At 36.9% G+C, this 20,608-nt stretch overlaps 1 protein-coding gene across 1 annotated transcript in view; it reads right to left on the bottom strand.

Moving 5' to 3' along the window:
• Nucleotides 1–20,608, bottom strand: part of KTN1 (kinectin 1) — a 143,428-nt gene that overhangs the window by 18,617 nt on the left and 104,203 nt on the right. Inside the window, exons 40-42 of the mRNA XM_007948366.2 lie at nt 19,948–20,031; nt 18,387–18,479; nt 17,141–17,258 (exon numbers count right to left, since the gene is read on the bottom strand). Of these exons, the coding sequence (XP_007946557.1) occupies nt 17,141–17,258; nt 18,387–18,479; nt 19,948–20,031 (295 nt within the window). The remainder of the gene's footprint in view (nt 1–17,140; nt 17,259–18,386; nt 18,480–19,947; nt 20,032–20,608) is intronic.

Below are 20,608 nucleotides of genomic sequence, written 5' to 3'. Positions count from 1 at the left end.
AGTTAGCAGTCAAGCACACCAACCATACATACCACCCAAGGACGCCCTTCCTGCCTACAGGCTTGCTATAGAGATGAAATGAGAGAATGTATATAAAGTACTCAGACTCGTGCTAGTCTGGAACATAAATTTATGTTAGTTATTAACTCTCACATGACACCTAAATTCAGAACCAACTTCAATGGAGAGAAAAGCCAGTTGCTGAGGGGACTTGTTCTGGTGGAGGCACATTCAAGCTTTAGAGGAGTGAGCAACAAAGAAATTCATCAAAGAGGAAAAATGCTTAATTAAAAAAAAGATACTTTTATAGTATAACCAGGAAATATCAAGGAACACCTGGAACATGAAGAAAGCCACCAACTAACACATTACCTTTTTTAGATTTTGGGAGAATTCTGTTTTCACGGTGGTAGACGGCACATGCTGCAAACTCCCTCCCTCTCCAAATCTGTGGAAGCTGCAGAAGTCTTGAAAGAGGCATAGCCAGAAAACTCCTCGGAAGCGAGGATGGCGAGACTGCATCTCGTGTACTTTGGACATGTTATCGGGAGGGACCAGTCCCAAAGAGAAGGACATCATACTTGGTAGAGGAAGACCCTCAATGAGATGGATTGACACAGTGTCTGCAGCACCGGGCTCAAACGTAACAACTTTGAGGATGGCACAGAACTGGACAGTGTTTGTTCTCTTGTATATATGGTCACTATGAGTCAGAGCTGACTTGGCAGCACCTAACAACAAAAGCAGCGATAGAAATTATATGAATGTAATTAGTAAATATCTAGCAATGCTTGAAAACAAGAGCTCTCATTTGACGAGCAATGGAAGAAACTACAAAGACAGACAAGCAAATTGGAAACCACATGCAGTCATTTTCAATCAGCAGCAATCATTTGGGCACTTGTTAGAAATGCAAGTTATTGAGTCCCGCCCTAAACCTACTAAGTCAGAAATGCAGTGGGAACCAAGAGAAGATATCAGTTAATAAGCTTAAATTTGTCAAATGAAAAACAGATGTTATTTTCAATCACTGAGGACGTTTACAAATACTGACCATGCATTTCGCAAGATTGTTAAAGAAAATTCACTGCTGCATTTAGGTTAGACTCTGCTAGAGCCTCCTTTTATTTTACTTGGACAGCTGGTACACACGAGTCTGAAATGCCTGCATGATTTAGATGGAGATGAACTTTCTGAGACGGTTTACCAACATAAATAAGCAGTATAGTCTATGGATTAAATTAACAATACTGCATTTAAAATATTTTGATATGAATACTGCATTCGACAGATAAACAGGAACTTTGTACTTGGCAATGAATGAAATCTCAAGAATTTTGTACTGAAAACCTCAAGAGATACTCAGAATTCATAAACTCCTAACAAACACAAGACAATGCTCACATAAACATAAGTAAGACCTTTCTCCACCTGTTTTGACTCTGTTTGCCTCTATTCCTGAGATCAACAGAATATAAACAGTCCTCAATCCCCTCTCATTTTCCAAATGAAGAGGGTAATAACCAGCCTGGTACAGTAATAAAATTGAAACGACTTCATGTAATAAAATCCTTTGCTTCCAAAGCTTAAAGCTTAGCTTTCTTGCCAATAACCTCATTTTTAATTCTAAACTAAAGCTAATAAGTTTGCTTGGGTTTTACGGTTTAGAATTTTCGTCGTCTTAAGTCTTTACAGATTCTAGAAAATTGGTGTCATACAGGTTATATTTGCTGACCAATATGAAAATATTAGACAATACTTTCAAAATCTGCTATTATGAACAATATGAAAACACACTTCAAAGTAACTCTTAGCTTAAAGGAAATCAAAATGGAAGTTACATACAGTATTTACAAGTTATGTTGATGACAACTTAAATGTCCCTTGGCAGAATGTAAAACTAAATTGTGGCATAGTCACAGTTAAAATGAATTAAAAATATCTGCATGTATAAATTTTAAAGCTAATATTGAGCAAATGGCAGAATGATGTATATAAAGTTTGAAAACATATGCAAAACAGTACTATGTTTTATTTATGGATCCATGCATATGTATTAATTGTATAGCATGGAATTAAATGATAAACATCAACTTCAGCACAGCAGCTGCCTCTGGAGAGGGAGGAAAATGAGATCAGGGAGGGGTGTACAAGATACATCAGCTATACCTGTTTTATTTTTAAATGTTCAAGCAAGTAGGACAAAATGTTAATATTTGATAACTAAGTGGAGGGTACACAGGTATTTTTCTATTATTTTTTTGTGCTTCTCTACATATCTGAAATACTCATGATTTCTAAAAAAAATTAGCAACAGAAAGACAATATTCCCATATATCAAAATCTGTGGAGTGCAAAATTCAGGTGGAAATTTATAGCCTGAATTTATCAGAAAACAAGAATTGAAAAATAAATGAATTAAATTTAAGGACAAGTTGGCAAAGAGCAACCAAAGAAATCCAAAGCAAGTAAAAGGAAACAAACAAACAAAAATGATAAACCATATGCGAATTAAGTATAAAATACAACAAAAAAGTGCTGATAAATTGTCCAACACAGTTAAGAAACTGTTGGAAATAACAACCCACTAGACCAGTGGCTCTCAAATTCTTGGCCTCAGGATTCCTTTATGCTCTTGAAAGGTTTTCTCTATCAATATTCAATATATCAAAAATTAAAACCACAAAATTTAAAATACTCATTTATTAATGCTTTAACACGTTTTCATAAAATATAACTTTATTTCCTAAAGTCAAAAAAGTCTAGTGAGTGGCAACCCCCTGCATGTTTTCATCTCTCTTTAATAGGTGGCTCCTTAGTAGGAACCCTGGTGACACAGTGGTTAAGCGCTCAGCTAACTGAAAGTTCTGCCGTTTGAATACAACAGCTGCTTCATGGGAGAAAGATGTGACAGTCTACTTCCCTAAAGGTTTATAGCCTTGGAAACCCTATGAAGATAGTTCTACCCTGTCCTATAGGGTCGCTAAGTCGGAGTCAGCTTGATGGCAATGGGTTTGGGTTGGTGGCTGTAATAGAAGACAACTGCTTCTGCATCCAGTCTGTTCTGATTGAAGTATATGAAGAAAATTTGGCCTAACACATACATTTTTGGAAAAAAAAAAAAAAAATAGTACCTATTTCTCAGGATTGTGGATATTCTTTGACACTACAGGAAAACCCAACATATGATCATTACTTAACTTGCAACGTGCAGTCTGAAACCCTATCAATGAACTTTCAGCACTGTTACATTAAAATCCACTAGTTTATCTTGGACTTTGAATGGATCTTTTAGCTATGCATGGTTTTGATACATTGTAGACTGGAGAATATTGGTTCAGTGAGTTTTGCAGATCTTTGAAATGCTGACCTATTATACATACCCCAAAATCACATACATTAACACTACCACTCATCTCATTAGAAAGGGCACTCTTCAGTGAATCTGACATTGCTTCCACTGGGAGTGAGCAGTGGTGGAAATACAGTAACTTCTTATACTATTTGGTGTCACTGCTTTGATTCTTGCGGACACGCCAGTTTCACCCACTACTGTTTTTGCACCATTAGTGCAGATGTCAACACACTGAAAAAGTAAAGTATCTTAGTATTATAAAAAGTTTGGCCCTTGCGTACTGGAAAATGCCTCAGGGACGCCTAGGGGTCTACAGACCACACTTGTGAGACTCAGAGGCAGACGATCCCTTGGAAAGTATGTTGTTGTTGTTGTTATGTGCCGTCGAGTCAGACCCAACTCATAGTGACCCCTCCTTGGGTTTCCGAGGCGGTATCACTATGGAAGTAAATTAATGAAAGGCGACACACTAACATTAGGAACATGTGAGGATAAAACCATAATTTTTAAGGTAATAGCTCATATGTTGTTGTTGTTATGTGTGTCTGAGGCAGTATCACTATGGAAGTAGATTGCCCAACTTTCCTTCAGAGGAGAATAGCACATATATGAGACTAAAGGAAATCAGGCCAGACAGCTTAGTTTGGATTCCTGGACCCCATTCTTAGTAGCCGTGAGACCTTGGACAAGCTGATTGTCCTCCCTGGGCCTCAAAAGAATACCCTCAATGAATCATAGTGAGGATTAAATATGTTAATGTAAGTAAAGTGCTTAAAAATACCTGGCATGACGTAAGCGATATGTTAGCTGTCATAGAGAATTCGTCAATGAATCTAAAGCGGCCCATTTTCATTCTTTTTAGGAAAACACAAGTGGATCAAGCAGCGCTAGAAAACCTGCCACCCTATTTATAGAAGCGTCTGAAGTCCTGTCTTTCCCAACCACGGCTTTCAACCATGTGCTGTGGAGTCTCTCTCTTGAACAGATGCTATATAGGTCTTCTGTAATTTCAGCCAACAGAAGTCCAGGCCAGTCCAGTTTAGGAACTCATCTCCCATCTCCCCCAACCCAGGCTCAGCTAATGGTTTAGTAGCAACAAGGAATCGTCTGTTCTGTAACTCCTCCCTGGCTCACCCTTCTCTTAGAACCCAGAAAATGAATAGGGTCAAGAGACAAACACCCCTTTATTTAACTGAAGATTCAACTGCAGTTCTCTCCTGGTAGTTTCTCCCATGCATGCCATTGAGGGCAGATCCCATGAGTGGCAGGTGTCCAGAAGCAGTCTCCGTCCTGAGATGCAAAATGAGGAAAATGTGACCCTGGTGCAACTCTGTGAGGAATACGGCTACTGCTCACAGCTGTACACTACACAGCCTCTTGCCAGGGTGAAACACTTGCAAGACAACTTAAGGCTAAATTCTTTACACAATGTCTTCTGAGATAGTTACTAGTTTTGCCATACGAAATTCAAGGGTACAACCTAGGTAAGAGTCATTCCCCAGCTTCTCCCAACATCTTTTCCATACTTTTGCAGATCAAGGTTTGCTGCTCTTATGCTGAGTGAAAGAAGGACAAATATAGTTATTAGTTCATTATTGTAAAAAGTCAAGAAAAGTTTTATATATGAAAAGAAACTTTGTTGGTTACCAGCAGTGGGAGGGGACAGGAGGAAACACTGCCAAAAAAAAAAAAAAGATTCATTGACCCATGTCGCTTTGTTGTTACGTGCCATCAAGTCGGACCCGATTCATAGCTACCCTTCCTTGGGTTTCTGAGGTGGTTTCACTACAAAGTAGATTGCCCAACCTTCAGTGGCTGGTGGGTTTGAACCACCAGCCTTCTGGTTAGCAGTCAAGTGCCTTAGGCACTATGCTCCATTTTACTGTACATAAACTCTATTTCAATAAAATGTATTTTTTAAAATAATGTAAATTAAAGTTTGCTGCTCTACTACAGATGTCATTCTCCCCTTCTGTATGTTCTTTGCAATCTGAGTTTTTCTTAGCTCAGGGGACCATGGCAGGGGCAAGAGTCACTGGAGACAGCTAACAAGAGACTCTCTCTCTCTTGATGCCCCTTCCTCTCCCAACGATCTGCTTATAATACACTGGGATACAGAGGACAAGTGGGTACAGTTAGGACTAGTAGGCCAGTTTGGCCTTCCATCATTCCCTAATGAACTGGCAATAGTTAACCTAAAAGGGAGTGGACTCAAGGGATCATGGATATTTGAAGAATCACTGAATAGGAATCTCGTAAACCTTTCAGATGTGATTGTGGAGTCAGGAAGTAGGACAAATTAATGCAAGTCAGGTACACAATTTTAAATACAGTGATTTAATATAACCATTGACAGTTATAATAGCCCCAAACTCAGTAGGCTATGTTGTGAGCTTCCTGCCACTTAGAGACAAATAAGTGTTTGGTTGGGATGGTGAAGGAGAGGACACAAATTGGTAGGTGACTGAACTGAGCCCTGAGAAACCTTTGTGATTTTTATTTTCTAAAAATTCAAATATACAGAAAGGTTGGAAGAATAGTACAACAGCACAATTTTCTTGTGGAAATCAGCTGTGAATAAAGAGGGGCAAGAGGTTGTAAGATGGAAAGAGATTGGTTCACTTTCCTCAAACGGCAGACAAGATCATCTTTAAAGGAGAAAGGTGAGAGGAAGAAGCTGACGTACAGGATGGGTCCTTTAGATCAATTTCCCAATTAATGATGTCAGGCAAGGCCAAAGGTAGTCTGAATCACAGTCCATTACCAGTAGCCATTGGTAACCTCTTCAATTTACCTCTGTACACCTTAGAAATACTATTTCGGGTATGTTCTCTGAGGAGAAAAAAACTAGGGAAGCAATGCTTTAAATAATCCTTAAGCTATTAAAAAAAATAATTTGAGTATCTGAATGAACAATAAGTGTGAGATACTTTCTCAAGGCTAAGGGCAGAGCAAAGAACAAGAGACGATTCCTGCCCTTGTGAAGCTTACTTTCTAATGAAGGGACAGGGAGAAACCAAGTACAAAGACGACTATTCGTACTGTATACAAAAATAAAGCAGGGTAGCTGGATAGAGAAGGTGGGAGTGATAGGAAAAGGGAGTGGATAGTCAGAAAAGACCTCATGAGAAAGGTTATATTTAAGCAGATTTCAAGATGGGTAGGAAGCAAGCCTGAAAGGAGAGAGATCTAAGCAGACATAATATAAGATGCAAAGGCCCTTAAGTGGAAGCATGACTGGAATGTTCAAGAAACAGCAAGGAGACCACATTGTGGCCTACCTGGTGTTTAATACTGATAAACACCGATATCTGTCAATGCTTATTTAGTATGTGAAGAAGCTTGATGCTTTCACCAAATTATTGAAAAACAAAACTTTCTTCAACAAAAAAAGGATAATACGTGTAAATTGTCTAAAGTGTCCGACAAAACAGGGAACTAAAAAGTTGATTATTTTAAAAAGTAACAGTAAAATAGAGTTCATCTGAACTCAGGGAGGTAAGTGTGATACCTTAAGTGCTTACCCAAGTCCTTTCTCTAAACCACAGCCCCCATGGGCAGTTTAAATTACACAGAACCACAGGTAAGACCTTGAGCTCCAATTAGAGAAGTTGTGTAATCAATCTTTCTTACCTTATTTGATGGTTTACAATTAGTAATTGTGTTCTACTTCAAATTCTTACTGGAAATAAGACTTACTAGACACATTGAGGCTGAGGGACCCCCAAATCTATTGCCTAGTTACAACTTGTGAAGCTTGAGCCAAAACCATCCCATGAAGTTATCTTTAAACAAGAATTTAGCTCAATAAGTAATGTCTGACTTGAGCATTGTGCCCTACTGAAGAATTGCCTATATGAAATTGAAAACATAAAAGTTAACTCTAAACCACAGATGAGAATTTTAAGGGGCAGAGAGTACACTAATGGTGGTGAAGTGACAGGGCAGAGATAGTGAGAATGGTGACACAATGTGAAATATGGAAACATTCTCAATGAACTGTAACATACAAAAATTGGTGAAAGGGTATGTTTTGTTGGGTATGTTTTCAACCCCCAAAAAATTGCGTTTCAAATTATTTGTAACTGCATTGTTAATGAAATCTGTAAAAATTCAATGAAAACTAGAAAAAGTTTCAATGTTGTTTTTCTTGTTAGGTGCCCTCAAGTCAGTTCTGGTTCACAGTGACCCTACATACAACAGAACGAAACACTGCCTGGTCCTGTGCCACTCTCGCGATCAGCGCTGCGTGAGCCCGTTGTTGCAGCCACTGTGTTAATTTATCTCAATGGGGTCTTGCTCTTTTCTGGCAGTTTATGGTATATTCAATATTCTTCACCAACAATTTAAACTAAATTAAATGTAAAGGTATCAATTTTTCTTCATTCTTCCTATTCCTTGTCCTGTTTTCATGTGCATATAAGGCAACTCAAAATATCATGGCTTAGGTGAAGCATGTATTAGTCCTCATAATGACATCTTTGCTTTAAAGAGACCTTTCGCAGCAGACTCACTTAATGTAAAACATCACTTAATTTCTTGACTGCTACTTCCATAGGGTTCAACTGTAGATCCAAGTAAAACAAAATTCCAATCTTTTCTTCACATTTTTACCATGATATTGCTTATTGGTCCAGTTGTGAGAATTTTTGTTTTCTCTATGTTGACATGTAATCCATACTGAAGGCTGTAGTCTGTGATTTATCTGCATATCACAGTTTGTTAATGAGTCTTCCTCCAATTCTGATGCTGCATTCTTCTTCATATAGTGCAGCTTCTTGGATTATGTGCTCAACATACAGACTGAATAGGTATGGTGAAAGGATACAAATCTAATGTACACCCTTCCTGATTTTAAACCATGTAGTATCCTCTTTGTTCTGTCTGAATGTCTCTTGCTCTATGTACAGGTTCCTCATGAGCACAATTAAGTGTTATGAAATTTCCATGCTTTGCAGTATTATCCAGTTTATTATGCTCCATAGAGTTGAATTCCTTTGCACAGTCAATAAAACACAGATAAGTATCTTTCTGGTATTCTCTGCTTTTTTGCCCACAGAATCCTTCAATATTACAACTCAAGGCTTGAATTTTTTCAGTTCTCTCAGCTTGAGAAATGCTGAGCATGTTCTTCCCTTTTGGTTTGCTAACTCCAGGTTTTTGCAGATTTCATATAATCCTTTACTTTGTCTTCACAAGTCGCCCTTTGAAATCTTCTGCTCAGCTCTTTTACTTCATCATTTCTTCCATTCTCTGTAGAGAATGTTCAAGAGCAAGTTTCAGAGTCTCTTCTGACACCCATTTTAGTCTTTTCTTCCTTTCTGGTCTTTTTAATGACGTTTGGTTGTCTTCATGTATGATGTCCTTCATGTCATCCCACAACTCGTCTGGATGTGCAAATAAGCATCCCTTTATTTGCTGGCACCATTACAAAAACTGATTCATTACCAACCAAAAGTGTTTTTTTGAATTGAAGTGAGGGGCAGTTATTCCCTCCCCAAAATGTCAAGTAAAGCAGTATACAACATCAGTATTAAAATGTTAAATTTTACATTGTCTTTACGACTTTTGATCTTCTGAACAATTTTATTGAGCAAAATAAGATAAAAGATTACATGTTTATTTTATCTTCAGGAATGTAAAGGTCTAATTATTCAAACAGTTTTTATTATAAAACTAAACTCTGAAGGTGTCTACAGAGTTGGCTTTTTTTATTTTTTATTTTTCTCTCTTTAAATCAGTAGTCTAACAAGGATTAGAAAAGACAAAACTCTGTTCAGTGTTTCTGACAAAGTAGAAAGGGTGAAAACATAAATAAGGCTTTAATTTGGCAATATATAATACAATGCCTTCTGTTATCCTTGAATGAACAGTTGCCCAATTACTTCACTCTGTAAAAAATCAGAAAGAATTACATTCATTTTAAAACAAAGCCACAAAAGACAATCAGAAGACATTTGTCAAATACCAAAAAGCACATACTCTATTTGGTCTAGTAAGGCCCTTTTTCAACTAAGCTCAAAGCAATTATACTAATGGTAATCAAAAACATAAAAAAATTCTCAAGAGTCCTAAGAAACAATGTGACCCCAAACTCAGAATAATGTAGAGATTGTTTTAATCTTGAGAGAAAACATTTAAAAGAACAACATTCTATATCTGTTTTTTTTTTTTTTTTCCAGTTCTAGTCAGTGAATGTGAAGTTAAGGTGATAATAGTGAAGAGAAGGTGACTGGAATTTACAACTCTAACTGGGAATAAATAATCTAAGCTTCAGACCTGGATTTTCTGGAGACATATAAAGCTTTCCAAGGTAGATAAAATGACATAAGAAATTAAACTTCAAAAGCAGTTAGAGACACTAAAGAGACTTAACCAAAAGCAAAGTGTGAATTTTGAATGGACCCTTGTTAGGAACACAATAGTAAAAAAAAAGACTTTTTGGTATAATTGAGGAAATTTGAATATAGAATATCAAATAATATTATAAAACTATTATTTTACTATTTTGGATGTGATAACGCTACTAGGATTTGTAAGAGAATATTAGTGTTCTCAGGAGCTACATCCTGAAGTATTTTGGGATAAAAAGTATTATCTGAAACTTCCAAATGGTTTCACATAATAAAATATGTATAGACATACCTAGAAAGAGACAAAGCAACTAAGGCAACATGTTAACAGTTTTTAAATCTAGTTGAAAGGTTTATAGATGTTGTACTATATTTTGACTTTCGTGTGTGGAAATTTTTCAAAATAAAAAGTTGAGGAGAAAATTGAGAAGTATCAGCAATCGTTGCATTGACTAATAAAACAAGATGAAGAGTTAATCAGAAAGTCTATACAGCCCACTGGTATGTTAAACTATGTAGTGCTATTAAACACACTGTAGAAATAAAATCCTGATCCATCTGTTAGTCAACTGTAAGGAACACAAATAAAAGCCAATTTTTATGTGGAACATTAACTCTTATACTTTAACAGTACTGTATGCCCACTGATCAAATTACTTTTGTCTTTTAGAAACAAAAGACAACTGTGTCATATAAGAATTTGTCAAAAGAAATAGGAAAAACACATGCATACAACACACATACCCATAAATCTCCCCAATTCACTATCGACAAACCAAGCATCAACTTTAAAAAAAGTCAGAAGACAGAACAACTAGATGGTGCCCAGCAACCACTGGCATCCACTTGGAAGGGGATCTATGTAGCAGATCCTTGATAAAGAGGGAGAACAATGTGGAACAAAACTCAAAATCATTTGGAGAGAAAAAAAAAAGGGCGGGGGGACCAGGTTTGCTGGTCCGATAGAGCCTGGTGGAACCACTGAGACTATGGCCCCTAGCTGCCTTTCAGATCTGGAATTGAACCCACACCTGTGGTTTCCAGCCAAACAGAAGACAGGCATATGAGCTGAACATTTACCTGAGGTAGATACACTCCTTGGAGAGAACAATCATTGAGGAAGAAGGGCTGCCTATGCACAGGGAGACAGCTTAGGGGGCAGGAGTCCATGGAGGGATGGACACAGGGAAGAGGTAACTATGCGGAGGAAGTGGGAGGGGAGCTGTTGCATTGTGGTAAACTGTGGTCAATGTCATGAGACAAAGTATATGTAAAGTGCTGTATGGAAAGTGAATTTGCTCTGTAAATCTTCACCCAAATCACAATAAAAAAATAAATTAAAAAAAAAAAAAGTCAGGAAAGATGGTATGAGGGATCAACAAGGGATTAGACAGAATGATGAGAAAGGAAGTGACAAAAGGGATGAGAGCACAGAATGCCTGGATTAGGAATAAAAAAGCAATGATTAAGGGGATGGCCTCTGGGATCATAACTAGAGATGTGATCTAAGGGCAAGTTCTATTACCTCTTGGACATGTCCCCTGCTTATAAAATGGGAATAACAACAACAACAATAATACCATCTACAAATTCACAGGGTTATTGTTCTCTCAGCTTGAGAAATGCTGAGTATGTTCTTCCCTTTTGGTTTACTAGTTTTGAAGAATAAGTTAACATACGTTAGAAGCACGCTCACGCTTAGAGACACACTCATGAAGTGTCAGCAATTAAAATCATCATCCTTCCTCTAGAGGACTCCTCAAACTTATTCCTCAGTTAAGGAAACCTGAGTAATGAAGTTTTCTGATAGGGTCAAAAATACACTTAAAAGACAGGTAAATGTGAGACAAGGGAAAGTAAATAACTAGGAACAAAAAGTACACTAGAAAATATAAGAACAAAAGTCATCTTCATTCTTTTTAAGAAAAGGGAGGGCAGCTCTTTTTTTTTTTTTTTTTTTTGAGAAGAAGGTAGAGTGGGGAAATAGAGAATGAGAAGGAAGACTTCAAAAAAAGAAAAGTTGAGGTTTGTCACAAATTAGGAACAAAGGCCTAAAGACATCTACCCCTACAGCTCATGGAAGTTCTAAGAACAATTAAATTACCATATAGCACCTCTCCTTTTTATCTTGAGGGGAAAAAAAAAAAAAAACCAGCTTTTCCCTTATTGAAGATGTACAAGATTATCTAAAACAACTCATATGTACCTGTAGTGTATATTAAAAGGTAGAAATTAGTTTCCTGGCATCAAGTATTAGCCTATTACCTAAATGTTAATGATTAAGAAATTTATATATCCAACTTAATCATCTAGTAGTATGGTTAAGAACACGATGAGAGAATCCTTGAGCTAGCCTAGGAAGCATATATTGAGAAAAAAATAAGGGCTGAGGATAAAAACCTGAGGGTAACACAAACATGTAAAGGGCACAAAAGTGCCATGGGAACTAAGGGATATGCAAGGAAGGTATACCACTGTGAATGCTGGGTAGGGTCAAAGAAGCTAAGAAGAGTCTGTGGACCTCTACTTTCATACAATCATCCTGTCATTCATGATATGCTATACTACTAAGCCTCTTCACTTGCAAAATTTGGACTTCTGTTCATCAGTTGACAAAAGAATACTGAGTTATCACTCAGGGGAGCTGTCTACCAGTTAATAGTTCAGTTTTAGCTGTGTTGCCATGGTGTATGTATTTATCTTAACAAATTACTCCACTTTTAAAAAACTGAAAAATCAAAGTGCTGTTACCTATGATTGGTATAAGTCCTGAACTTAATACAACAAATGTGGGAACAATTGGGCAAGCCAAAAATGGTTCACGAAATTAAAATGAGCAGACTGTGTGTTTGGAAAGAAAAATAAAATATTAAAGAGCACTTTGGGAATGCTGGAGAGATACTACTGATGATGTCTAAAAGCAAGAGACAGGAGGTGATCCTGTACTTTTTTAAAGCTCTCCAGAAGTCAACCCATCCCTTAGAATACCTATAAGGCCTACCAACTGACTTTACTGTATATTCAACTTTCATAAATATTTTCCATATTTCACTGTAGGTAAATGAAGGAACTCTAATATAGTATTTCACTGTATTAAATCTTACAATTAGGAAATCACTATTGATCTTAGCTAAAATGGTTTCAGTAGAATAGCAGGAAGAGAAGCCATTCTAGAGTGGATGGAGGAGTTAACAGGAAGTACGGAAGAAGATACTGTGAGAATAGTTTCCTATTCTAAGAATCTCTGCTGAACAGTGAAGTAAATTGTGCCCCTCAAAAATATCTGTTGTAAATCCTAACCTCTATGCCTGTTGTTGTAATCCCATTTGGGAATTGGGTTGTTTTTGTTACAATAATGAGATGGTATTAATATAGGGTATCTCGGAGTCACTCTTTTGAGGTATAACAGAGATTAAACAAACAAGGGAGATGAGCAAGATGGGGAAGAGATGCCAAGCCATGTCAAGACTGCCCAGGAGTCGAAGCTAAAAGAAACAAGGGCCTTCCTCCAGAGCTGACAGAGAGAAAAACCCTTCTCCTTGAGCCAGGAACTTGAATTTGGACTGCTAGCATCCTAAACTGTGAGAAAATATATTTCTGTTTGTTAAAGGGACCCATTTATGGTATTTCTGTTATAGCAGCGTTAGGTAACTATGACAGAATTTATGGGTCCAGGAATCAAGAGGTGGAAATGGGAGTGGCACCACTCACTATTACCCCTAGTGACCCAATCATAAAATTTTTGCTTCCTGTCCCTGAAACGCTATGCTTTGCAGGTCTGGCAGTTTTAGTACCAAAGGGAGGTATGCTCCCACCAGGAGGCACAACACTGATTCCACTGAACTGGAAATTAAGGATGCCACCCAGCTGGGTTCCTCATGTCTCTGGATTAACAGGTAAAGAACGGAGTTACCATATGGGTTGGTATGACTGATTCTGATCACCAAGGAGAAATTGGACTGATATTATATAACAGATATAAGCAAGAGTATGCCTAAAATACAGGAGATCCCTCAGAACATCTTTCAGTACTATGATGCCCTGTGATTAGTCAACAGAAAACTACAGCAATCCAATTCTGACATGATTACTAATGGCCCAGACCCCTCAGGAATTAATGTTTGGGTCATTCCACCAAGAATGACCAGCTGAGGACAAAGGGAATACAGAGTGGGTGGTGGAAGAAGGAAGTTCTACATACCAGGTGTAAGCATGTGACCAGCTGCAGAAACTACAATGTAATTGTTTTTTTGTATTTCTTGTTTTACATGTATGTGTGTTTAAGTATATACATATACACACACACACACAAATATATGGCAACTATCTGTATCTTTCCCTCCCTTATGCTATTACTTATAAAATATAAGATGCAATGGGGCTAGTGCATTTTAAGTTGCATGCCGATTAGTTGTATCATGTTAAGCACCAGTATGACTTTAAAACTGTCTTTATTTCCAGATTATGTGTGGTTCAAGGAGATGTATACAGGCACCAAACAGGCAAGGGGTGGACTCTGATGGTTAATATTATGTGTCAAAATGGCTTGGCCATGATTCTCAGTGGTTTGGAAGATAATAGATACAGGCAGTCTCTTAATTACAAACAAGTTCCATTCTTAAATCCGTCTTTAAGTCAAATTCATATGTAAGTCAGAAAAGCTAGGTATGATTCATATCATACCCCTACCAGTCAAATGTTTACCTTAGTATTTAGTGTACCTTTCAATGCACGCATAAAAAACATTAAAGAAATACTTCCAGATACATTAAAACATCTTTAACATAGTAATAACAGTAACAGTAATCATGTTTTGATATATATCACTAAGTACACACAGTTGTTATTATGAACCATCGTATGTACCTCATTTAATATAAAAGGTTGGTTAGTAACTATGGGTTATATGTAAGATATTCATAACTCAGGAACTGCCTACAATCATCCTCTATTTTATGATCTGATGTAAGCAGCCAATCAGATGAAAGGGGAGTTTCTTTGGGGATGAAATATATGTGGATGTCTGGCAAAGCTCATTCAATCTTGTTCTGGACTCATCATCTTCTGACCTCCAGTTCTTGGGACATGAGCCAGCAGCCTGCCATCTGACCTGCACATCTTGGGATCCACCAGCACCCGTAATCTCATGAGCCAGCAGCCTTCTGCCTGACCTGCCAATTTTAGGTTCTTTAGCCCCTGAAACCACCTGAGTCAGGAGAAGCCACCAGCCTGACACCTGATGCAGAGGTTTGGGACTTGCCAGCCTCCACAACTGCATGAGCCATTTCCTTGAAATAAAACTCTTTCTATGTATTTATATATGTGCATCACTGGTTTTGCTCCTATAGAAAAGTAAGATAGGTGGTAACCTGAAGGAAGCATAATGTCAAAATAAGACATTCGTGCTTATTTTCAAGACTGAAAAAAAGCATGTGAAGAGAATAGGGCTGAAGACATAGAAAGGATAGAAGAGCTGTCTCTGTTCCCATGTAAAGTAGGAAGCAAGGTTATTTCCTACTTTCAGGGAATGAGGGAAGGTGGTAAAAGTTAGAAACAGTAACTCTAGGGAACAGAAGAGGCGAGCTTACTAAAGATAAGAGATTATAATATTTTTGCTGACATAATAAAAAACTGATGTTGTTATGTGTCGTCAAGTTGGATCCGACTCATAGTGACCCCTCCTTGGGTTTTCTTGGAAAGTAGATTGCCCAACCTCCCTTCCAAGGAGTGGCTGGTGGATTTGAACCACCAGCCTTCTGGTTAGCAGTCAAGTCTTAGGCACTGTGCTAAATTCTTAGAGGCATCTGATCTGAGATGGCATTTTAAAGACAGCACTATAAGAAGACAGGCTAGAGTAAAACCATTCTGTGGAAGTAAGACAGAAAGTCTCTGTAACACCAAAATGGGTCCAACCCAAATTTTAAGGGTATCTGATCTATGCCTAATGAGCTCTGGTGGCACTGTGGTTAAGGCACTGGGTTGCTAACCAAAGTTCAGTGACTTGACCCCACCAGCCACTCCACAGGAGAAAGACAAGGCAATTTGCCAAGGATAGGAATAGACTCAATGGCAGTGGGCTTGAGGTTTTAACCTCTCCCCAAGGCCCTTCTATAGTCGTCACAGATGTGATGTGCGCATTCTAAATGTGAGAGTTCGGTGGTAAGTTGTTCCTCTGCATTTCACGGACCACTGGTCTCCAGAACAACACAGTTATTTTAAAAAACAAACAGCCTCAAAAGGCAGCTATCCAAACTGTTCAGAGCATATTAACAACAAAACACAACCACTGCCATGAAGTCGGATCTGACTCATGGCGACCCCTCCTTGGGTTTCCAAGGCTGTATTTATTTACCATGGAAGTACACTGCCCAACCTTCCTTCCAAGGAGTGGATGGTGGGTTTGAACCACTAGCCCTGTGGTTAGCAGTCATATATATGCCTTAGGCACTATGCCACCAGAGCTCTTTCAGAGCGTATTAGAATACTCTAATTAGAATACTCTAATTATCCTAGGCAGTGTGACATAACACACTCATAAAGCAAGAAAGCCCAAATAATAACCACCAACAATAAAAAGTGTGCACTCATCAGATGGAATACAAATTATTTTCAAATGCCAATAAATCCGTGTTTTTGAAAACAATCTAAGAAGTAAAAACTTATTATATCAAGGATTGATTAGTGATGGGTATTTGTCCTCAAAGTTATCACTTCAGGAGTTAAAGAATGGATTTCTTAGAGAATAAAAGTAAACTTAAGTAAAACTCAGCTTCCAATGTAGAAAAATGTGATGCTCAACAATGTTCACTCAGTATAAGGTTTGTTGTTGTTGTTGTTATGTGCCGTCGAGTCAGCCCTGACTCATAGCGACCCCTCCTTGGGTTTCCGAGGCAGTATCACTACGGAAGTAGGATTGCCCAACCTTCCTTCCGAGGAGTGGCTGGTGGGTTTGAACCGCCAGCCTTCTGGTTAGCAGTCAAGTGCCTTAGCCACTGTGCTACCAGAGCTCCCAGTATAAGGTTAGTGTCACTTAATTTTATTAAATCATTAAAAAAAAATACTTTGCAGAACTAAGATTAGAATGAACTGAGAAAGCAGTTACAGAAACTACAGTGATGAACAAAACCTGGTAACCAAATTACAAAAATCTGTGTTATAAATAGGTCAAAAGAGGCAAAGATAAAGGGTTTTGTTTTTTCCCTCCAAGCCTCAAGACCTTCAAACTATGCACAAGATGAAAATAAAACTATAAAAAATCTAATGCTGTCACCCAGAGGTTTTGAGAGAGAGAGAAGGGAAGAATATTTCCTCTAGGGCAATGAGAGTTCCCTGAGTTTATGGTAAACACAAATTACGCACACGCACACACACACACAAACACATACACACTGTACAAATTACCCATAGACAGCAATACTTCAGTAATTCTTACCTATTATCTGGTAGTGTTCTTTCTCCTTTGTGAGTTGTTGGTTTACTGCCTGAAGCAACTGCTGTAACTGTGTTACAGTTTGATTTAGACTTACAGAAATTGTCTCTTTCTCAGAAGACTGCCAAAAAGAAGATAGAAATGATGAATAACTCCAAACACAAGAAAAAGCATTTCAATCAAAACCAGAAAATATTTAATTGTTGTTTTAAATACAAGTATGAAAACTCTAAAACATGGCATGGAAATCAACAACAAAAACCACATAGAGAAACAGTGTTTGTTAACTAGTGTCACAAACTACATGAAACCAAAAAAAAAAAAACAAAACTTGGTTATAAATGTAATCACTAGGCCCAAAAAAGGAAAAAGTCTAGAATCTCTGAGTATCAGAAATAAATCCATTTCTTCTTTCAAGGGGGAAAAAGCTCACCCAGCATCAAAGGAGAGCACATGCATAACAAAGACAGTAAAAACATACTTAACACTTACTGAGTTTCACTAATTGGCAAGCACTGTTAAGTGCTACCCACTATTCTAAGTATTTTATGTATTTACTCATTTCCTTCTTTCAATAACCCTATGATATAGGTTATTATAGGAGCTCTGGTAGCATAGTGCCTAAGGCACTTGACTACTAACCAGAAGGCTGGCGGTTCAAACCCACCAGCCACTCCTCGGAAGGAAGAGTGGGCAACTTCTGTAGTTTGGAAACTACAGGAAACTTGGGTTTTCCTCCTTGGAAACCCAAGGAGGAGTCGCTATGAGTCAGACCAACTCGATAGCAATGAGTTTGTTTTCTTTTTCTGGTTTATAGGTTTTATTATCACTGTCTTTTACAAATCAAGCAACTAAGGCACAGTAAGGCCAAAGAATTTGTGTGAACTCACAGAGCTACTAAATGGCAGAGCCAGGATTCAAACATAGTCTAGTTCCAGAGTCTATACTTGTGACCAAGTATACCATGTTGCCTCGCAACACAAACCTTAAAATTAACATCATCTCACTAAGCTAAATAAATAAAATAAACATTTTTTGGTAATACAAAAAAGAAAAAGAAAACCACTATATTTCAGAGGTAGGATATTTCAAAGAAAAGACTATCTTCAGTTAAGAGTACAACGTAACTAGATGGCAGCACATTACAATAGCATTCTTCAAGTCAGAGACAAGTCTTATACATTTTTATTCTTCACATAATTCACAAAGTAATTAGTCCCAAAGATTCTGGACTGAAGAAAATACGTACCGATTCTGGGGAAATGTCGCTATTCTCAATAACAGTAGTATCTCCACCAGCTTTTACTATTTTTGACTGGATAAGATCCAGTGATTGTTGGGCCTATAAGGAAATTAATATGATAGCTACTAAATAACAGAACTGATAAATGAGGGGGAAAAAAGTGAATGATTTTGTTATATATTTTGCCCAAGACTAAACTCTTCTCAAAATACAATTTAAAGCCAACCTATTCCAAGTTTTTTCCTCCAAAATGAATACAATTTTCTCCCTCTATACTATAATGTGGAACATAGACCATATGTGGTCCACAAACTAATATATTTATTCCAAGGCCCCCATAGAAAAGATGTGCCAACCCCAGGCCTAGATTCCTCTCTCTGTGCATAATGTGCTTATAAAGAAACTGGCAAAAATTTTACACAAATAGGCCTTTACATCCATGCTGCTTTGTAACTTGTTTCCTTTACAAAGTATTTTGTGAACTTTGTTCATGTCAATCAATATGTATGTTTCAAATGGAATGTTGTATAGTATTTCTACTATATATTTTATTTAAACTGTCACCTATGGTTGCCATTTTTAGTCCTCATAAATAACATGGTATATCTGTATCTTTGAGCACCTGCTTAATATCCTTAGAGTACTTTTTGAGTAACTAAATTATTAGGCCAAACTTGCATTTTGTATTTTGATCCAGAGGGATAAATTAAAATCATGTATCTACTTTGATTTACAAATTTAATTTGATTGCTCAGTTTTGACTATGTATCATTTCTCTAAGTTTGTACTCTAAAAAAATTTCTTAGGTTCATGTTTTATCTAAAGGTAACAATGACACCAAAATAATCTGAAACACTTCTGAACTCCTGGACTTTTGCACACCAACAACTGTAGCTCCAACCATATAGTACTGACAAGCATACTCCTTTCAACCTTTTAAAAAGTACTATTAACTATTTCATTAATGACTATATATCTCCCAGAAAACTACCATAGCTCTAAAGCAGCTTTGATATATATATATACATATATATATATATGAATTACACTATTAAAAAAATTCCAAAGAATTGCAAATGTCAACCTAATGTAAAGATAAGAAATGCAATTTTAAAAATATCTCATTTATAGATGAAATTAGTAAAAATGTGTACAAAGAAATAAATGAAAAAATTTCTGAAAACATCAGTCTATACACATCTTTTAGTTTTAACCACAAAGACCAACTGAAAAGTTTCTTTGTAAATTAACTACCTAGGCAAATTCTAACTGAAAAAAGGATGAAACCAAATTTTTCAAAAAATAATCACTCTGATTAAAGTTTTACATTATACTTCATGAAATAATTACATAAATGTGATAAAATGATGAAGTGAATTTGGCTTGGAAAAATAGCCAAAATCGTTTAATTCTAAAAAATTAATTAACTATTTAACAAACTGAGCCTAAATTTATAAGACAAGTTAATATAAAGATGCAAAACAACAGATCCAAAATTAGCAGCTTGACTGAGATTCAGGCATGATATTCAGCATCATGATGTTGCACCTTTAGGACAGTATCTTACCTTATGCAAGTCACCAGCTACCTTCTGTCTTTCACTTTGTTCAGTTCTAAGCTTTGTGAGTGTTTCGTTTAATTGCGCCTTCAACTGTAAAAAATAAAGGAACACAACAATTAACTTAATATGCACCTTTCTGTGATTATGCTGACACCTCTAGGACTGAAAAACGAATGAGAAAGAGTGGGAATGTTAACAGTTATTATGCACAGTGGATTAGCTAATATGCTGCACCAGATGTACAGAAAAGCTAAGCAGTGGAAATTCCCATCTGTAAAGCTAAACGTAAGAAAAGCCATAGAAATGAACCAAAATTTAGAGTAGGAAACAGAATATGCAAAAAACAAAACCAGCTAACTCTAGTAAAGTACCTGAGAAAAGTATTATTATTCACTACTGAAAATAATTCATATTTAAATTATTAAATAATTAAAATCAGAAGTTTTGCCAATTAGTTTTTAAAGATTTTCTTGATCTATAATTCAGATAAAAAGTCAATTGTTAATATTATAAAGGACACTGAACAAAAAATTACAAATTCAGTAAAATGAAAAAAGTTCACCAATTTAAATGGTGCTCATTCTTTAAGACTCCACTGAAGGGAATAGTGCAAGACCACATTTTACAGACTGGCCTAAATTATACCAACCAGAAATGTCTTCAGATA

Source organism: Orycteropus afer, unplaced genomic scaffold, assembly GCF_000298275.1.
Source record: "Orycteropus afer afer isolate SDZICR_OR568_19922 unplaced genomic scaffold, OryAfe1.0 scaffold00214, whole genome shotgun sequence".
Classification (NCBI taxonomy): Eukaryota; Metazoa; Chordata; class Mammalia; order Tubulidentata; family Orycteropodidae; genus Orycteropus; species Orycteropus afer.
Note: the sequence above shows the minus strand (reverse complement) of the source record. Positions and strands in the feature narration are given on the sequence as shown.